Below are 16,922 nucleotides of genomic sequence, written 5' to 3' on the forward strand. Positions count from 1 at the left end.
TAGCAAATTTGTTAGAAGACAAAATGCTAAAGAAGTATTTTGATACAGAGGATCAGTTCTCAACCCGGGCATTGGGGGGGGGGGGGTGTCACAAACACGTCTCAGAGGCTTATGAGCATTCTACCCTTCTCACCGTGATAAATAGAAGGGAGTTCCTGGCTAGGCCCTTGATTCTATACCATTCAAATCAATTGAAGGGTTTTTTAATTACTTGAATGGGAGCAGGATGAAGCCCTAGATGCAAAGAGGGCCCTGATACAGAAAGAAAGGAGAATCATCATGTGGAAAAGGATGAGACTTGCTGGTATAGCCATTTACTTAACTATGGCCCCAATCATGCAACTGATCACAGATTCTGCATGGGCACACCACTGCATCAACTCAGGATGCCATTGAAGTCTGCAGGTCTCCATACAGGTTCAGCACTGCACCTGCACACAATCTCTTGCCAGACTGGGGCCTATATGTGTCTAACTCATGAACAAAACTCAGGAGAATGTGGGCCAAAAATCTCTGGTTACTTTCCACTGTTTGCTTTTTGTAAGAAAGACAAAAATGAATAATTTTTAATCACTTTATTTCTTGTTCAAAATACATATGAAACAAATAGAATAAAATTATATTTCAAATGTGTTCTTTTCTTTTTCTTTTCTTTTTTTATAAAATTATCACAAACTGTACACTTCATAACATCTTTTGAGGTTTCATTGTTACATATTTTTTCAGAACTGACAAATAGATTCACACTTTCTAGAGAATACATTGTAAAAATACTGTAATGTGTTACATCTCTTAAAGGCTAGTGCAAAAACATTTACTATCAGTAATACAATTATATGCTGTCAAGTTTCACAAATGGCTGTTTAGCGCGTACAAAAAGCCAGTAACACGAGTTCCAAAAAGATTTTATTTTCTTTCCCTTCTATAATGCAGAAGCCATAGATATTGACTCGAACAATGGCTGGGTACCAAATCACAAACTGCATTTAAAAAGTCACACCATGAACACTGAATAAAAGGTACCAAAACAGTCAAGTATTTAATTTTAGATCCCAGTCAACCAATACCACATAGCAAGAAGAGACGAAAGCTTAGAATAACTCTGGAGTTCTTCATAGGCTACATAGATTTGGCAAAAGTTGTGATCTAATTGTAAAGATTATCTTAAAGGTAGGCAGTTTATTGGTGATTTTGGGCCTAATCCAATGCCCACTGAAGTCAGTGGAAGGATGTCAGTGGGATTAGAATGGGCTCTTAATTCTAAAATGTTTTAGATTTATATTTTGTATTTTAGCCCTCAACTTTTCCACAGGCCAGGAACCCAATCTTAACTTCTAACCTTTCAGGTCATTCGCTCTTGAAAGCGACTTCGCCATAAATAAACAAAATATTCTCTTGTGAAAAAAATAGAGTCCCAAAGGCTAAATCCTGTTCACATCACCTCATTCCCATGAGTAGTTCCACTGAAATCAATGGGCTGGAATATGATTTGTGTTACATGCCCTCTCAAAGGAGTAAGAGGTGTAAAGAACCCACTTTAGCTCCTACACAAATTAGTTGGGCTCTGATATGGAGTGCACAGGGTTAGGTGCCACTAACTTGGAGGGTGAGGAATAAGCAGAGATAGGTGGAGAATGGATGGAAACTTGACTCTACCTCCCACATCCTGGTTCGTGCAGCTGAGCTGGCATGAGGGCTGTTGTAATTTACTGCTAGTATAGGGTAGGAGTAAGACTCTGATACAGCCGTCCATCTCTATTCAGCAAAGTAGTTTAGCAGGTGCTTAACTTTAGGCACATGCCCAAGTCCCAATGACTTTAATGGGACTTAAGTTTCATGTTTTTCTGTATAGGAAGAGACTTAAGCATGTGCTTAAATCTCCTAAATGACTGTGCCCAGATCAAAGCGGAAAGAGGGAAGGAACTGGGAACTGGAGGGGTGTCCTCCTGGTCTGCTCCTGGGGTGGTGCAAGTAGCTGCTACCCCTGGCTCAGGGCTGTGCCTATAAAGCCCCATTGAGACTGCTCGTGTGAGCAAGGTGGCAGTGTTTAGACCTACATTTGGAAGAAGCGAAGAAAATAAACAATCTGAAATATATATAATTTCTTAAATTAATAAGTAGTTTTCTACTTGGTATTCTTAGAAAAAGTATATTTTATTTCCTATTTTTCATAGAAATATATATTGAAAATAAGTGCTTCATGTTTGCTGTACAACAGGACGATCTAAGGGTGACACCGGAAAGGTCTACTCTGTCCAGACACACGCCGAGCTTCACTACTAATATGGCATCAGATGGAAAACTCTAGGCTACAATTAAAATAAAAGAGCCAATAAAGATATGTCTGACCTCGACACCAGGCTACAGACACCAGACATTTTTATTTACTGAATCAGGCAGCTGAGGCTTACATTGCTTGCCAATACTAGTCAAATCAACACACGTGACAGGCAATAGTTCATACTCTAGAGGTGCACTGAAGACTTGAATGTAAACTGAATTGGCAGCAAACCAGAAGCATCAATAGTGGAACCTTCAGAATTAATTCTGCTTGCCTCCAGTTGGTTTGCTGGGTTCGTTTCATGACATTTTTACCTTACTCGTATATTTTATCATATGCAGCCTGATCCAAAGCTCATTGAATTCAATGGGGATCTTTCAATTGATTTCAATGGGCTTTGGATCAGGTCCATGGGGCTGTGCTTCAGCCCCTTGTCATCTGTCTTGGTATTGCAAAGAAATGACATACTAAAAGGAATAATAGAAAACTGGACACTGCCTGAACACTCATTTTTACTGGGTACATATAATGGCAGAGATGTAAAATATGACTTGGACATTTAAACAAAACTCCAAACCTCTCATTTGAATTAATATAAGAACAATTACTTCAAATACAGAAAGAACAGCAGCTTACCTGCTTAAAAAAATCTTGGTGTGAAAGACTGCTACAATTTTTATATATTGCAACTAAAATGGTAACAGATTTTAATAAGCTTCCTTTACCAATGCAAAATATAAAAAAGTGTATTATTTTTAAAAGTATATTTATATCTTTTTAAAAAGCTAAATGGAATAACTTTGTGCTCTATTCTTTCAATAATTATTAAAGCTGCAGTATTGTGTTATTTTGTGGTTTTATTGGGTTGAGGGTTTTTTTTTTCTTTTTGACAACAGAAAGGGTTGCAATTTTTTGTCCTACAATTGTTTATCACTGAGAAGGCTTTCAAAGTACAGTGTACAGCTTTTTTCTTAGCATCTCATAAGAATAAATATTTCTGCGAAGAGATTTTTAAAACCTTTCTTTGCATAATGTTATATCCCCTTCAGTTCACGAGTAGATCAATAGTACCACTTTTGCTGCTGGTAGATAACAAATTATCAAAGTTGCATCTCTTTTAATAAAAAGAGGATCACTTACTAACAACCCTCCTTGGGCAGGATTCTCATTTACTCCATTTGTGCATGAAGTGGTTTCAGAATCAGGCCTAAGGTCTTAAGAGGTTTCCCCTCAGGCACTGCTTTAACGTATACCACCTGACTATGATGCACAGTGGGTGTTGGCCAGTGGTGCCAATTCAGATTTTTCCTATGATGGGGTGGAGTGGGGAGGGTTTCTTTCCCTCCACCTGGGTCTCTGTTCTAGTTTCTGCTCCTCCGAGGGAGACCTGGCATCCGTGTGGGACAGAGAGTCTCCCTTTCTCTTATCCACACTGTGCATGAGTTCGTGGCACCAGGAGTCAAGCAGGCTCCCCAACCTCTGCTGTTCAGGAATAGATACCCCATGTGCCAGTTTGCTGCACAACTCACGGATATTTGGCCTGGTCTCCCATCTGTACGGAGGAGCAATTGGGTCAAATTTCAGTGGCATTGTGACCATGCAGCTGGAGCAACGCTCCAGACCACTTCAGCACTAGCTATACTAATTTGGTACAAGACCACTGCTTAAAAATGGTCCGGCCATGCCCACCCTGGTTCTGTGGCCTCCGGAACTTGGAGCAAGTGCAAAAACCCTGGGCTAGGGGAGGCATTCACTCCCTCCAATCCCCAGTTGGCACCACTGCCCTCTGCCAGGTGAGAGTAGCCAGAGCGCAGTCGTGCACCAGCCAAGGCCACTTTCATCCTAACATGGAGCACAAAGGTCTACCAGTGTAGATTCAATTTCAGGACTGGGGCTTAAACACAGTGAAGCAGTACATTTCATATTCAGCAGTCCGACTATACCCTGATAATAAACGTGTACTGATTTGGGGGAACCTGACAGATGAGAAGGTTAAAAGGTTCAACAAATTAGTCAAGCCCCTGTGCTAAGGGAATAATTCAAGTCATTAGACTCTCTTATCCTCTCTAAAGCTGAAAAGGAACAAAAAAATAACATAACATAAAGTGTTCTTTGGAGGTTCATTCTAATCTCCTTCCTCATTTTCTGTGATAATCAAGGCTCCCTTCTGATAAAGAAGTCCACTCACACACACTCATGTGCTAAATACAATAAAATAATTAGATTTGGCAATTCTAGATCCCTTTTCATCCAAAGGTCCTCAGAGCTCTCCACAAACATTAATTAATTAAACCTCACAAAAACCCTGCAAAGTAATGACTCTATTAGAATCACTTCAACCTCTGCAGAAACACAGTCACCTCTGGGGTGAAACAGTCACTGGTTAGCAGCAAACACCACCACTTTGCAACTGCTTAGGACAAGAGAAGAAGAACTCAGAATCCAATTGAAACTGTATATGTAACTTTAGATAGAAAAAACAAAATCAGTTGGAGTTTGGACTGGACACCAATCCCACTACCTCTATTCATACTGAAAGAGCTGTTGGATATTAAATGAGAAATACACTGTAATCAGGATTTCAGTTTTGTGAGTCCTCCTCAATAGGTGCAGGATGGCTACACCCATTATCTTCCTTCTTCAGGAAGCTGTCACAGAAAACCATTGACCCTGCTCCAGTGAATCATGGTCATCAGAGGTGCAGTAAGCAGCATTACTCCCATCTCCTTCCCTTCCAGCAGGCAGCAGGAGAGGGAAACACACTATCCCTGTGCTGCTACTTGCTGCTAGATTGAGTGGCATGGTGACCCCTACATTGTTCTGTGGCATTAGTCTAACTATGGTTCAGATTGAAGAATGGTATCTTCTGAATCACATCAGCACTTACAATAGGTGCTTCCTAGTAGGTCTTCCATCCAAACACGCACCTGGTCTGTAGCGATTGGAAAATGTGCTGGGCTCATAGCACAGAAGGCTGGTTTGTTCTAATCTGTGCCAGCTGCCAATGCCATTAAAAACCATTACAGCGGTAGGGGATCAGTGGGTCATGAGGAAGCTCTGGCTATGTCCCTTTTGCCCGAAGTATGCTGCAGCGGGGAGGGTAGGCACCGTTATGACACCACGTTAACACCTTCGAATCCTCTTTGCAGGGGAGCTAGAACTGCTGGGTTTAGGGACACTGCTCTAGGAATAGGCAAAGTGCCTGCAGTATGGCTCAGGCCAACTGGCACAAACACAAGGCCATGGAGAATCAGACCCAAAATATTCACTTTTTTTATGGAAGTGGAGCTTGCTGCATATACATTTTGTGACTCAGTCCATACAATGTCACTTTACCCCTGCCTTTAATTTTGTCACTCTTTTTTTTTTTTGACAAGCTTTCATAAAAATCAAGTGCTCTTCAGAGGCTCAATTGGCTCTTCTCCCCTCTCACCATGAGTTAGTGACTCGGATGCTAAAAAAGGGAGCTAAATGTCTTGTTATGCTGTTAAATCCTCATTTCCCTTTCTCCTTCATTTTCATGCAGCTCTCACTCTGGATTCATTTGATTAAACAACACAGGCCCCCACCTCCATAATCTTTCTCCCTCTCTCTGCTCCTAAAGGAGCTTGGCTTTCCAGGTGAAGAATACCAAAAATATTACTCTTACATTTTAAATAAAATCTCAAATATTTATCATTTTTATTTTTGGGGGGTAAAATATGTGCATCTACAACAGTGTGTTCAGGTGAAAACTTTTATTGACATTCATTTGGGATTGTCTGCATAATATATAAATGGCAAAGCTACCTGCGAGTGATGCAGCTGTCAGGGTTACAGGACGAACGGCAACTCTGTCCTCTTCCTGCGCGCGCCCCCTCAGGCATCAGGCCTCATGACTTTACCTCTCCTGGATGGAATTCCCGAATTCCCCCATTTTTAGACCAGGCCCTGGGCTACAACACCCTGTGTATTGACCATTCTTACCCAGCACATCTAAATGGGTTTAGTTACCTGTCATTCTTCCCTTTGGGAGTCTGTGACCAGTGATGTACATAATGGCCAAATCACTTCCATAAAACAAATGGATTGTTTATTTTGGCAGAAGGAAGAAAGCATTTAGAGAAAAAGAATTTTAAAATGCCCACAGTTTACATGCATGTCTATTTTACTTAACTGTTTGCCATACCCTGAGGTAATCTAGGCAGGCCTCACTTCTGCAGGCCCTTTCAGCGGGTGCCTGCATCTTAGTCTGGTTCCCATGAACAAATCCCCCATCTCCTGAGAGAAAGAGACCCTCACTACTATAGTCCTTTTGTTTTTGTGTTCTCAGGCAGTGAGCTTTCTGAACAAAACTAGTTTTGCAGGTTGACTGGGGAGGAGGTAAAGTCTTCAGAGATAACAGTTCAGGCATTGTCCCTTAACAACTCTCAAGCATTTGAGGTGTGGTGTATCTTGAGTCATGCAATGTTTTTGGAGATGCTGTCTATCAGGTAAGACATAAAACCAAGGCCCTGAGCACTTACTGTCTTTAAGAACCTTGTAGCACTTTTCACAAGATAGGAGATATTAGTTCCGTTTTCCTCTTTGGTATATAAATCCCTCATGTAGTTTCATTTGGATAGATTATTCTCTTGGATTTCCAGCCCTTATTTTCCTGTGTGTTGCTGAACAGCTGCCAACCTCTAACCCAGAAATGAGAGAAGGCATTTCTGTATATAAGAACTGAGTTCATTTCATATAATGCTTTGGGATGAAATGTACTATATTAATGTAAGGTTTCAGAGTAGCAGCCGTGTTAGTCTGTATTCGCAAAAAGAAAAGGAGTACTTGTGGCACCTTAGAGACTAACCAGTTTATTTGAGCATAAGCTTTCGTGAGCTACAGCTCACTTCATCAGATGTAAGGTATCATTTGTCATGACTATGACAAAAGACAGTTCAGCATCTCACTTCATTTCTATACTTGCTGCTTCTGTTTCCCCTTCCCACAACCTTTCTAGGCACCCTCTTTATCACTGCCTCAATAGTGCATTGAGGCCCATCATGAAGAATGAATACACAGCATGAATATCAGAAAGATTACCTGCTCTAAAGAAGTGTTTTGTTCCACCAACTTTGCAGTTGTGCGGTTCTTATCACAATCTCATCCTGGTTATTATCCTATGTTTTCAATAGCTCTGTATTCCATCATGTTTGGCAGTTGTACAATTTTCTAGAAGTTGAGTGCTTAGATTTTTGAATGATCCTCATAAGCCAGCTGGAAGTGAGTTTGTGAATAAAAGGTCAAAACTGGGTCTCGTTTCATATAAGAGGAACGAGGAGCCAAGAACATTTTCTCTCTAAAATATTCAATAATTCTACCCATCGCTGGCTTATCTGACTGACTTTAAATCATCTCTGGTCCAAAAGCTGCCTCACAATCTACTTAGCAATGCACATTTAGGTCATATTTTATGTCAACAGAATTTTCAAGCACATTCATTTGAATGCACACAAAACCCGTACTTTGAGTCAGGGAATCTCTCTTCCTATGTTTTTGTTTAGCATCTAGCACCAATGGAAGCCTATTTCTCATTGGGCTTCTGGATCCTATTGCATCGTAAATGCTAAATAATCATGATTACATATATTGTGTGTGTAAGTACTAGAGTATTTTCAAAAGTAGATTTTTGCATGCTCAGATAAATACTTTCTCAAATTTTGCTGGCATATTTATTGAACTCCTTTGAAAAGGTAGCTTTTTAAACACTAAAATAGTCCCGTTACATATGTAATGCTGCTATGGCTTCCCACAGGGCGAGTTACTGTAGACCAAGCCATGATCTGGGATTTTCAGTGCACTGTAGCAGCATCTACATGGGATATTACTCCATGGCAAACTGTAGAGTAACACCCTGGTTTGCCGGGCAGTACCTTGCCAGGTAGATAAGCCCCTAGTGAGTGTTAATATAATTTCTTAAATTCTCCAACATTTATGCTTTTAAAAAATGATTTAAAGTGTTTATGTGCAAAGTATAAATCTACCAATGAAACTTATGAAGCATCATAGACCGTTTATATCCCAGAAACCATCTAGGTACATATTTTCTTCATGGGTTAATCATCATCACCCTAGAAACTGATAGTCAAGGCTTCCAAATAGATAAAATAAAAGCCAACAGAAAATAAATGAAAATACAAAAGTAAGAGGAAAGGATGACTAGGTAAGGATTCCCTGGAAACTGAACAAATTGCTAAGCCTTATGGGTAGATGTGGTTAGAAATTAGTTTTTTCCTGAGAAAAACTTTGATGAAAATTAAAATTGCTTATTTTCATTGAAATGTTATTTCTGAATTTTTTGGTTTTAAACTGAATAATTTGCGGTTTTGATCACTGAAAACCAAAAGTATTTCAAGTTTTTGGATGTTTTGTTTTTTGATGAAAACCAGATAAGAATATAAAAATGGCCATAGTGAGTCAGACCAATGGTCCATCTAGCCCAGCATCATGTCTTGTGACAATGGCTGGTGCCAGATTCTTCAGAGGGAATGAACAAAACAGGGCAATTCATTGAGTGAAGCACCTCCTGTTGCAAGTCCTAGCTTCTAGCAGTCTGATGTTTAGGGGCATCCAGAGCATAATTTTCAACAAACGTGGAAATTTTTGAGAAAAAAAAATCCATTTAGTCAAAAAAGCCATTTTGATGGAAAATGTGTAACCTGATGTATTTATGGGTTACTGCAGTCCCTGCCCTGCCACTCAATCTAGCAACAGCTAGTAGCACAGAGATAGTGTATTTCCCTCTCCAGCTGGTGTATTTCCAGATAGTGTATTTCCCTCTCCAGCTGCTGGAAGGGAAGGAAGTGGGAGTAATGCTGCTTCCTGAACCTCTGATGATCATGATACACTGGAGAAAGGTCAGAGGCTTTCTATGGCAGCTTCTTGAAGAAGGAAAATAATGGGTGTAGCCATCCTGCACCTATTGAGGAGGACTGAGAAGGGCTTTCATAGATTCTAAGGCCAGAAATCCTCTTGAGGCAGTACAGGGGAAAGTCAGTGTCAGATTACTGCTGCTTGAATACAAACCTGGTAGAGAAAAGGTTGTAGGAAAAAAGCGGCAAGGTGTTGGGAAGATGGAGGGGGAAGAGACAAGTCAGTGGAGTTTGGCAGATCTACAGTCCAGATTAAAGAGGGCGATGTGTGAACTGCATCAGCCCAGTTTCAGTGGCTATTTGTGAACATCTGCTTCTGTTTGTTTGCAGCCCCACTAGAAACCGAAACCTACCCTGGTTTTCAAGTTCCACTCAAACTTTTTGCATAGACCTATGGACAGCTTCATTGTTGTTCAAACTGTGTTTTATGGGTTTTTTTTTTAACTCATTAGTATGGTGGGGAAACACTTCATTATTTACCCAAGAGACCAGAGTGGCTCATAGGAGAAATTTGCATTTAGGCTTTTCCATTTTATAGTGTATTATTGTAAGTATATATAAGAGCTGAACAATTTTTTTGGAGTCACTTAATCCATCATGTAAATACAGTTCATATGGGTGGAGTTTGCTGTTCTGAAAGCATTACAAATTCTGTAGTACAAAAAAATTTCTTATGAAAAATAATTACTGTGCCCAGCCAATTCAAGGTAAATTCAGGCTTTTAGAAATGTGAGTTTTTCAAATTGCCAGATGTTATTGGAATATATTTTACACAGACCACTTGCTAAGTTTGATTGTGTTTAAATCAAAATAATATTTATGATATTTCAAATATGCAAATATAGGTAATCAAAACATTTCTTCAATTTTTTTTGCACCTTGTCTACAAATTAAGCACAATTATGTTTCTTAAAAGCTGGAAGGAAAAGTTATTTATTCATTCACTGAGACTTTCTTTGCTAAGTTTTCACTCTAAGTGAACTTTTATGACAAAGGTGTACACTTTTAACATGGTGGTCTTCAGAAAAAATGGTATCATCTAAGGCTCCTAATCCTGCAAGAAGCTACACACATGCATAACTTGTGAGAAATCCCCTTGAAAAGAATGGAATTGCTCACATGGTAAATGAAGCACAGACTTAACTTTGCAGGATCAATACTCAAAGGATCAATGAAAAAATAAACCATTTTACATTACTTAAATACATCACTGATAAGGGCACAATAAGAAAAACAGTCTATAATCTACAGCTAGATTTTTTTTGAAAGTCGGATGCCTAAATTTAAGTATTTCAACTCATATGAGTAGGCACCTAATTAAGCAGCCTGGTTTTTCAGAGGGGCAGAGCACCCATAAATCAAGTTTGGAAACACAAGCCATTATTAATAATTTTATGAACAAAAAAAAGAGCACAAACTGGATTATTATTCCTTTGGTTCTGGATAATAATTTAAATCCAAGAAAGAGATCATTTAAATATCTTGCCACTTATAATAAAACATACATGATATTAATAGAAAATGATGAAACAGTTATAAACAAGATATTGTTCATTAGTGAACACTAATGCTACATTTGATTGTGAACTTGTTAGCTTTTTTTGGATATTAGATGCAAAAAAGTGCAAAGAATATGCAGTCAACTGTTACAGTACCACATTACAAAATAGTAACTTTTGGGGCACAAAACCCCATTTCCTATAATACTTTATATTAAGATAAATGTATACTCAAAATAGTTTTTGAATCTCGAGATATATAAGTATGTCTCTATATCAGCCTTGCAAAACTATCACGAAAATTTACCAGCCCAGGCACAAAATCTCATGATGATGATGGTGATGAAAACCAAATTACAGTTTACTCTCCTATTTAAAAAATTTACATGCCCAAGGCAAGTGGATGAGTAAAACTTTGCAAGGCTGTATGTATATATATTTATTTATTAAAATATAATCTTGAGGGTTAAAATACCATGGGACAAGAGGACCAAATCTCTAGAAGGAAACAGTTTCTATAGGATTCAGCAAAGGTGGTTTGCAACGAATTTTTTCAACCGTTGGTCCCTTTTTTTGTTTTTGTTTACAGTAATATAGAAAGATGGCCTATGTGTTTGTGTATGTAATTATTTTATGCTTGGTTTTACTAGAACATCAAGACTAGCTTTCTGTGGTTTTTCTGGAGGAAATAATAGACATCTCAGAGCATGTTTCCTGGGAGCTATCACACCCTAATTAAAAAGCTGGAGGTGATGGATTTTTATAAATAAATTATTTTTCCAAAATGTTAGTCACTGAAATAAATAGGTATTAACAGAGCCAACCAAACCCAAAAGATTTTTTTAAGTCTGAGTAAAAATCCCCTCCTTTCAGTTTTCATTCTCTTGACTTCTGTCATGTCAGAATTTGGTAGTTCTCCCAACATTACGGAGTTTTTCTGCATAAACAGGACATACATTTCTAATTTTAAGCTGTTTTGGGATTTGTTTTTAAACTGAAACCTTTCTGGCTTTCTTTATATGTCAAAAAGAAACAAGCAAACAAACAAACAGAAAAAAGGGAACAACCCTAATTAATTTTCCTATTGTAGCTCATCTTTAAAAGTCCAGGGCCCAGTCCTGCAGCCTTTTCTCTGTTCTTACTCAGTACAAATTCTCTCACTGAGCTAAATTGGAGTTTTACTGAGACTTGGATCAATACTGCAAAGTAACGTGCTAGTATTTGTTCAGTTTTTTTAACCAACTAGCTTTAACTGATGCTCAGTTTGTATTTTTTTTCCTTGAATATTCTTGAGTTTACTAGCAGGAATGTTCTATGAGTTAGTAACATTTAAGTTTCTACCTCACTATATTGACAGAAGGCAAATTTCAAATTCATAATCCCAAGTATTTTCACTGGACGCCTGATTCTAAGAAAAACACTTATCCAGTCCTATTAAATTCATAGGAACAGAACAGAACCAATCCCATGTGAACAAGGCATCCAGTCAAAATAGCTTGGATATCAAATACCACATAGTTGTCTCCATAATGTCAGTAGGATTGTTGTAAGGGTTCAACTGCATGCATTCATTTGCAGGATATGATCCATAGGACCTGAACTAAAACCAAATGAATTCAATAGGATCCTTTCCATTGACTTCAGTGGGTTCTGGTGCGGGCCCACGGTGAGCAAAGTAACATTCAAGACAATCATAGAGAAACTGGACATTATGTTGTTAGAATTGTTTTTTCCTAGTACATCAAAATCTGTAAACGTTTTCTTTAATGGTCATATACGGTTTAGTGCAAAATTTATAATTTATAGGCAAGTTACAAAATAAGTGCGGTATATGACAATTTTGCTACTTTAAAAGGAATAGCATCATAAACTCCATTTATTTTCAAGTGCTAGTATATATGTATTTGTTTTTTTCTGATTTCCTTCCATCTGCAAAGAAACAGGTTGTATCAAAACAATACTTTATGACAGAGAGAAAAATGAATATCTTTGCATAAGGAAGGAGTATTTTGGCTCAAGTGAAATTCATTCTTAAGAAATTATTAGAAACTCTAATATAAGACTTAGAACAGGAAGAAAATCTATTTTAATACAAAAATATGGATACAGTTCATCTCAGGAAGCCAAACCTTTTGTTAATGTAGGTGTGATGGACATGGAGCTTGGACACTGGATGTGATGAATCCGTTCTCGTGCCCTAGGGTGTAGGTGGTGGTTTTGGTGATGAACAAGACCCCTGGCTATCAAAACTGGTTGCCTGGCCAGGTAACTGAAAGAAAAGTTTTAGTTTTACAATCATCATCAGGTCTCTCCACTCATCATGGTTATTTCTGAGGATGAGAGAGTCATAAGGACCCTCTCCAAAAGATGGAGCTGAATTGTACCTCCAAATGAAAAAGACATTTTTAGAAAATGAAAACTTAATCTGAAGTAATTTTTATGCCTCAGTACACCCCTCCTGGAGAATTAACCATGGTAAGGAAAGTTTTTTGGGGGGACCTCATAAGGACCCTCCCTGAATCATTCCATTTGGGTGTGGTTTGCTTCACCATCTACTGAGTTCTGTCTCCAAACCGTGCATATATGCTGGAGAATCCAGGAGGAGGCCAGGAACCTCTGTGCAGTGCCCTCTGAACTGTTCTGGCTCCAGCTTCCTCTCTCTCACACATTCCCTGAGAGTGTAGCTCCGGCAGACACTCCCCAGCTGCCACCGCCCTGGACGCTTCTTTAAGGGTGGTTCCCCACAGTAGAGGGAGCCATGAAATAGTCAGTGCTGCCTCAGGTTGTATCAGCTCTCAACTGGGTTATCTGCAAGGCTTGATTGAAGAGAAGGGGTGAACAACATTTGTCCCCCTGACCCTAATCCTAGCCTGCTCCCTAATGAACCCAGTCTGCACCCTCCCAGCCCGAAAGCCATGACTCCAATGGGTGTTATGGATCTGGAAGGATGTTGTACTAAGACACTGAAGGGGATCTTCTCAAAGTTCACAGTTACACACAGAATTTTCCCTGCCTTAGGAGTAGAGGGTTCAAATAAGTGACTGTTTTAGCATTGCTGTATGTGGTGTGACAAAGCTCTGTCCTTGCCTCTATGGGTCCTGCATTTCCTGGCGGATTTCGCTAGCCTCAGAGGCTCACTGTGACCCTCCACGTAACCCTTCTTTGTCTAGAGACAAGGGTCACAGTCTACTGAGCCATTTTCATCATAAGCCAGCAAGGGAGGTGAGGAGAAGTTATCCTTCCTTGCACAGTCTCTGTTGTCTCCCAGTCTCAGTGATTAATCAGGGGGCAAAGGTGGGGGGGAGCCCGGGCCCACCCTCTACTCCGGGCTCCAGCCCAGGGACCCTAATAGTATCAGCTATGGTAGCTGACCTTTTAGAAACATGACATGTACAGTTCCCTGGGCTACTTCCCCCACAGCAGCCCTCACTTCCTCAAGCTCCACTTCACCCTTACCTCAGGGCCTCCTTCCTTGTGCCTGATATGGTGTGTACTACTCAGTCTCTCCAACAGTGCAACTTCCTCCCACAGCTCCTGACATGCACACTCACCTGACTGACTGGGAGGCTTTTAACTAGTTTCAGCCAGCCCCTGATTGGCTTCAGGTGTCCCAATCAACCTAGCATTCTCCCTGCCTTCTGGAAAGTTCTTAATTGGCCCCAGGTGTCTTAATTGACCTGGAGCAGCTGCCTTTTCACTTATCCTGGTACAAGGGATTTGTTTAGCTTGGAGCTAATATATCTATCTCCCACTACTTTTCTATAGCCATCTGGCCTTGCCCCGTCACAGTGGCTACTGGTGTGTAGCCTCAACTCAGCCTACTTAATGGAGAAATCTAAACTCAATATTTTAGTGACACAACTCTCTTTAATGCTAATGATTTCAGATAAGAAAATGATTGCCCTTGAAATATTTACATTTACCACTCCAAAGTAATTAAAAAAAAAGGAGTTCTTTTGGCACCTTAGAGACTAAGAAATTTATCTGAGCATCCGATGAAGTGATCTGTAGCTCACGAAAGCTTATGCTCAAATAAATTTGCTAGTCTCTAAGGTGCCACAAGTACTCCTTTTCTTTTTGCGGATACAGACTAACATGGATGCTACTCTGAAACAAGTAATTTTAAGCAACCCTTGGTAATCTCAAAATAAACACTAGGTAGCTGCTAAGAAGATTTGAAAGAACTTTATATCAAAACCTTGAGAGCAGAGCAAGGCAACTTCTGAAGTGACACTTTCAGATCAAAATTAAAGCCCTAAATCAGAACCTCACTGATTAAAATAACAGCATAAATCAACAAAATCATTCTTTAGACGTGAACTGAGTCATAGATTTCTTTTGACTGTCCACTATTTAGAGAAAATTCAATCCATAAACATAAGAAACTTCCTATTCAAGTGGAGTGCAGGAAGGTTTAGGAAGCGAAATGCATCCCTGAAGCCCAGGGTCAATTTCTGACCCCTGGCCTGCCCCAAAGTGGATCTCCATACCAGCCTTTTCAGGGCAGGGCAAGGTGCTTTTCTGCAGTATGTAAGGTATGCACAGGCATCCCCGCTTGGCCATTCAACCCTCTCTCCCCCTTCACACACAACTCTCATGCAAGATTTAAGTGGTGTGGAGGATCTTCCACAAGCTCCCCACATGGGGAGTGGTACCCACACCTTAGTGACTGTCATGATTCTCAGAGGCTCATGGAAATGAGTTATTAAATGCAGAGAGATGTAGCAACAAGTTGGCTATAGAGATATACTACTTCTTACCTCTACCAATGGATGCCAATGAGTAATAGGTTTACGGGGGTAAGCCAGCATTTCATTCCAGTGATCTCTTCCAAGTCCTTCAGCATCAAGTCCTGTCCTACACACCCCGATCACCTCATTGTGTCCTACTCTGAGGATTACAGAAGGGCAGAGAAAGCTTTTCGTAATGCAGATAGATTTATTAACATCTTTGAACCATAATGCAGTTTGATTGGTTTAGCACAAAATGTTTTTGAAGATGCCCAAAGTGTGCACATTATTGTTATTAATCATATTTATTACAGGATGACTGAAAAATCCCAGTCAGGTTTGGGGCACCATTTTGTTAGGAGCTATAAAATCACAGATGAAGAAATTGGCCCTGCCCTGGAAAGCTTACAGTTAGAGCCCTGCAAATCTGTGGATATCCACTTTAAATCCACAAATATCTGCGGATGCGGATAACCACGGACCATGTTCGCAGATTGGATGCAGATACAAATTTGGTATCTGTGCAGGGATCTACTTACAATCCAAAAGAACAGGCAAAGAGTTGGAGACAGGGATAACATACAAATAAATGACCATGGTTTTGAGTATGCAGTGTTGGTCCCAGGATATTAAAGAGACAAGGTGGGTGAGGTAATATCTTTTATTGGATCAACAACTTCTTGGTGAGAGAGACAAGCTTTTTGAGAGTTTACACAGAGCTTTGCTTCGGGTCTGGGAAACTTACTTATTGTCACAGCTATTTCTGTATTGGAGCAGGTTCTCTCGGGGTATTTGGGTGGCCCATTCCATGAGATGATCTACTTCTCTGGTGGAGTGTCCTTGTTTGATGAAGGTGGTTAAGTGTGTTAAGCTGTGTATCCCAAACTTTCTCCTTAGAGCATATTCTATGGTATTTGAGTACCTGGCTGTAGCTAACAGATTTCTTGATGTATTTGGGGTGGTTACCGGACCTATGAAGGTAAGCATCGTGATCCATGGATTTCTTGTATATAGTTATCTGTAGGTTTTGAGTGTCACAGGTTAGTTAGTTACATGTTTTGCTGTTGTGTTTTAAATTGTGGGGAGAGGGATGATGATGAGTAGGAATTGGAGGAATGAGGGTCCATCCAGGATCCAAGAGTAACTGCTGATCTTAAGGTATATTTTTCATCTTTAGTCTGTCAGAATAATTAGAACCTCAGATACAGAAACATAAAAGGTAGATCTATGCTTCTTATCAAGGCATTCAGGGGTGTAACCATGACTGGCAAAAATCTTAACACCAGCTAAATGCTTAATAGTGCTGACTCTAACATTGATCTATTGTGTGACCTTGATCAAGTCACTTTCTCTCTCTTTCTCATTTCTTCCCTCTGCAAACAGGCAGTGATACTTATCTTCCCCTATGACAAAGCCTTTAATTCTGAATGTCTCTGGAACTCATGAGTAATAGTAGGTGTGAGTGAAGTAGGCTCTGCCCAAGCACTATTCTGTCAATCCATTTCTAACGTAACTTGCA

At 39.7% G+C, this 16,922-nt stretch overlaps 1 protein-coding gene across 2 annotated transcripts in view; it reads right to left on the bottom strand.

Annotated features, from left to right (window-relative positions):
* Nucleotides 1-560: 560 nt before the first annotated feature.
* Nucleotides 561-16,922, bottom strand: part of SYT10 (synaptotagmin 10) — a 64,024-nt gene continuing 47,662 nt past the window's right edge. For both annotated transcript variants that reach the window (XM_048830180.2, XM_048830172.2), the window contains exons 6-7: nucleotides 15,434-15,563; nucleotides 561-12,942 (exon numbers count right to left, since the gene is read on the bottom strand). In XM_048830180.2, coding sequence (XP_048686137.1) covers nucleotides 12,871-12,942; nucleotides 15,434-15,563 — 202 coding nt within the window. In that variant the 3' untranslated portion in view covers nucleotides 561-12,870. The remainder of the gene's footprint in view (nucleotides 12,943-15,433; nucleotides 15,564-16,922) is intronic.

Source organism: Caretta caretta, chromosome 1, assembly GCF_965140235.1.
Source record: "Caretta caretta isolate rCarCar2 chromosome 1, rCarCar1.hap1, whole genome shotgun sequence".
Classification (NCBI taxonomy): domain Eukaryota; kingdom Metazoa; phylum Chordata; order Testudines; family Cheloniidae; genus Caretta; species Caretta caretta.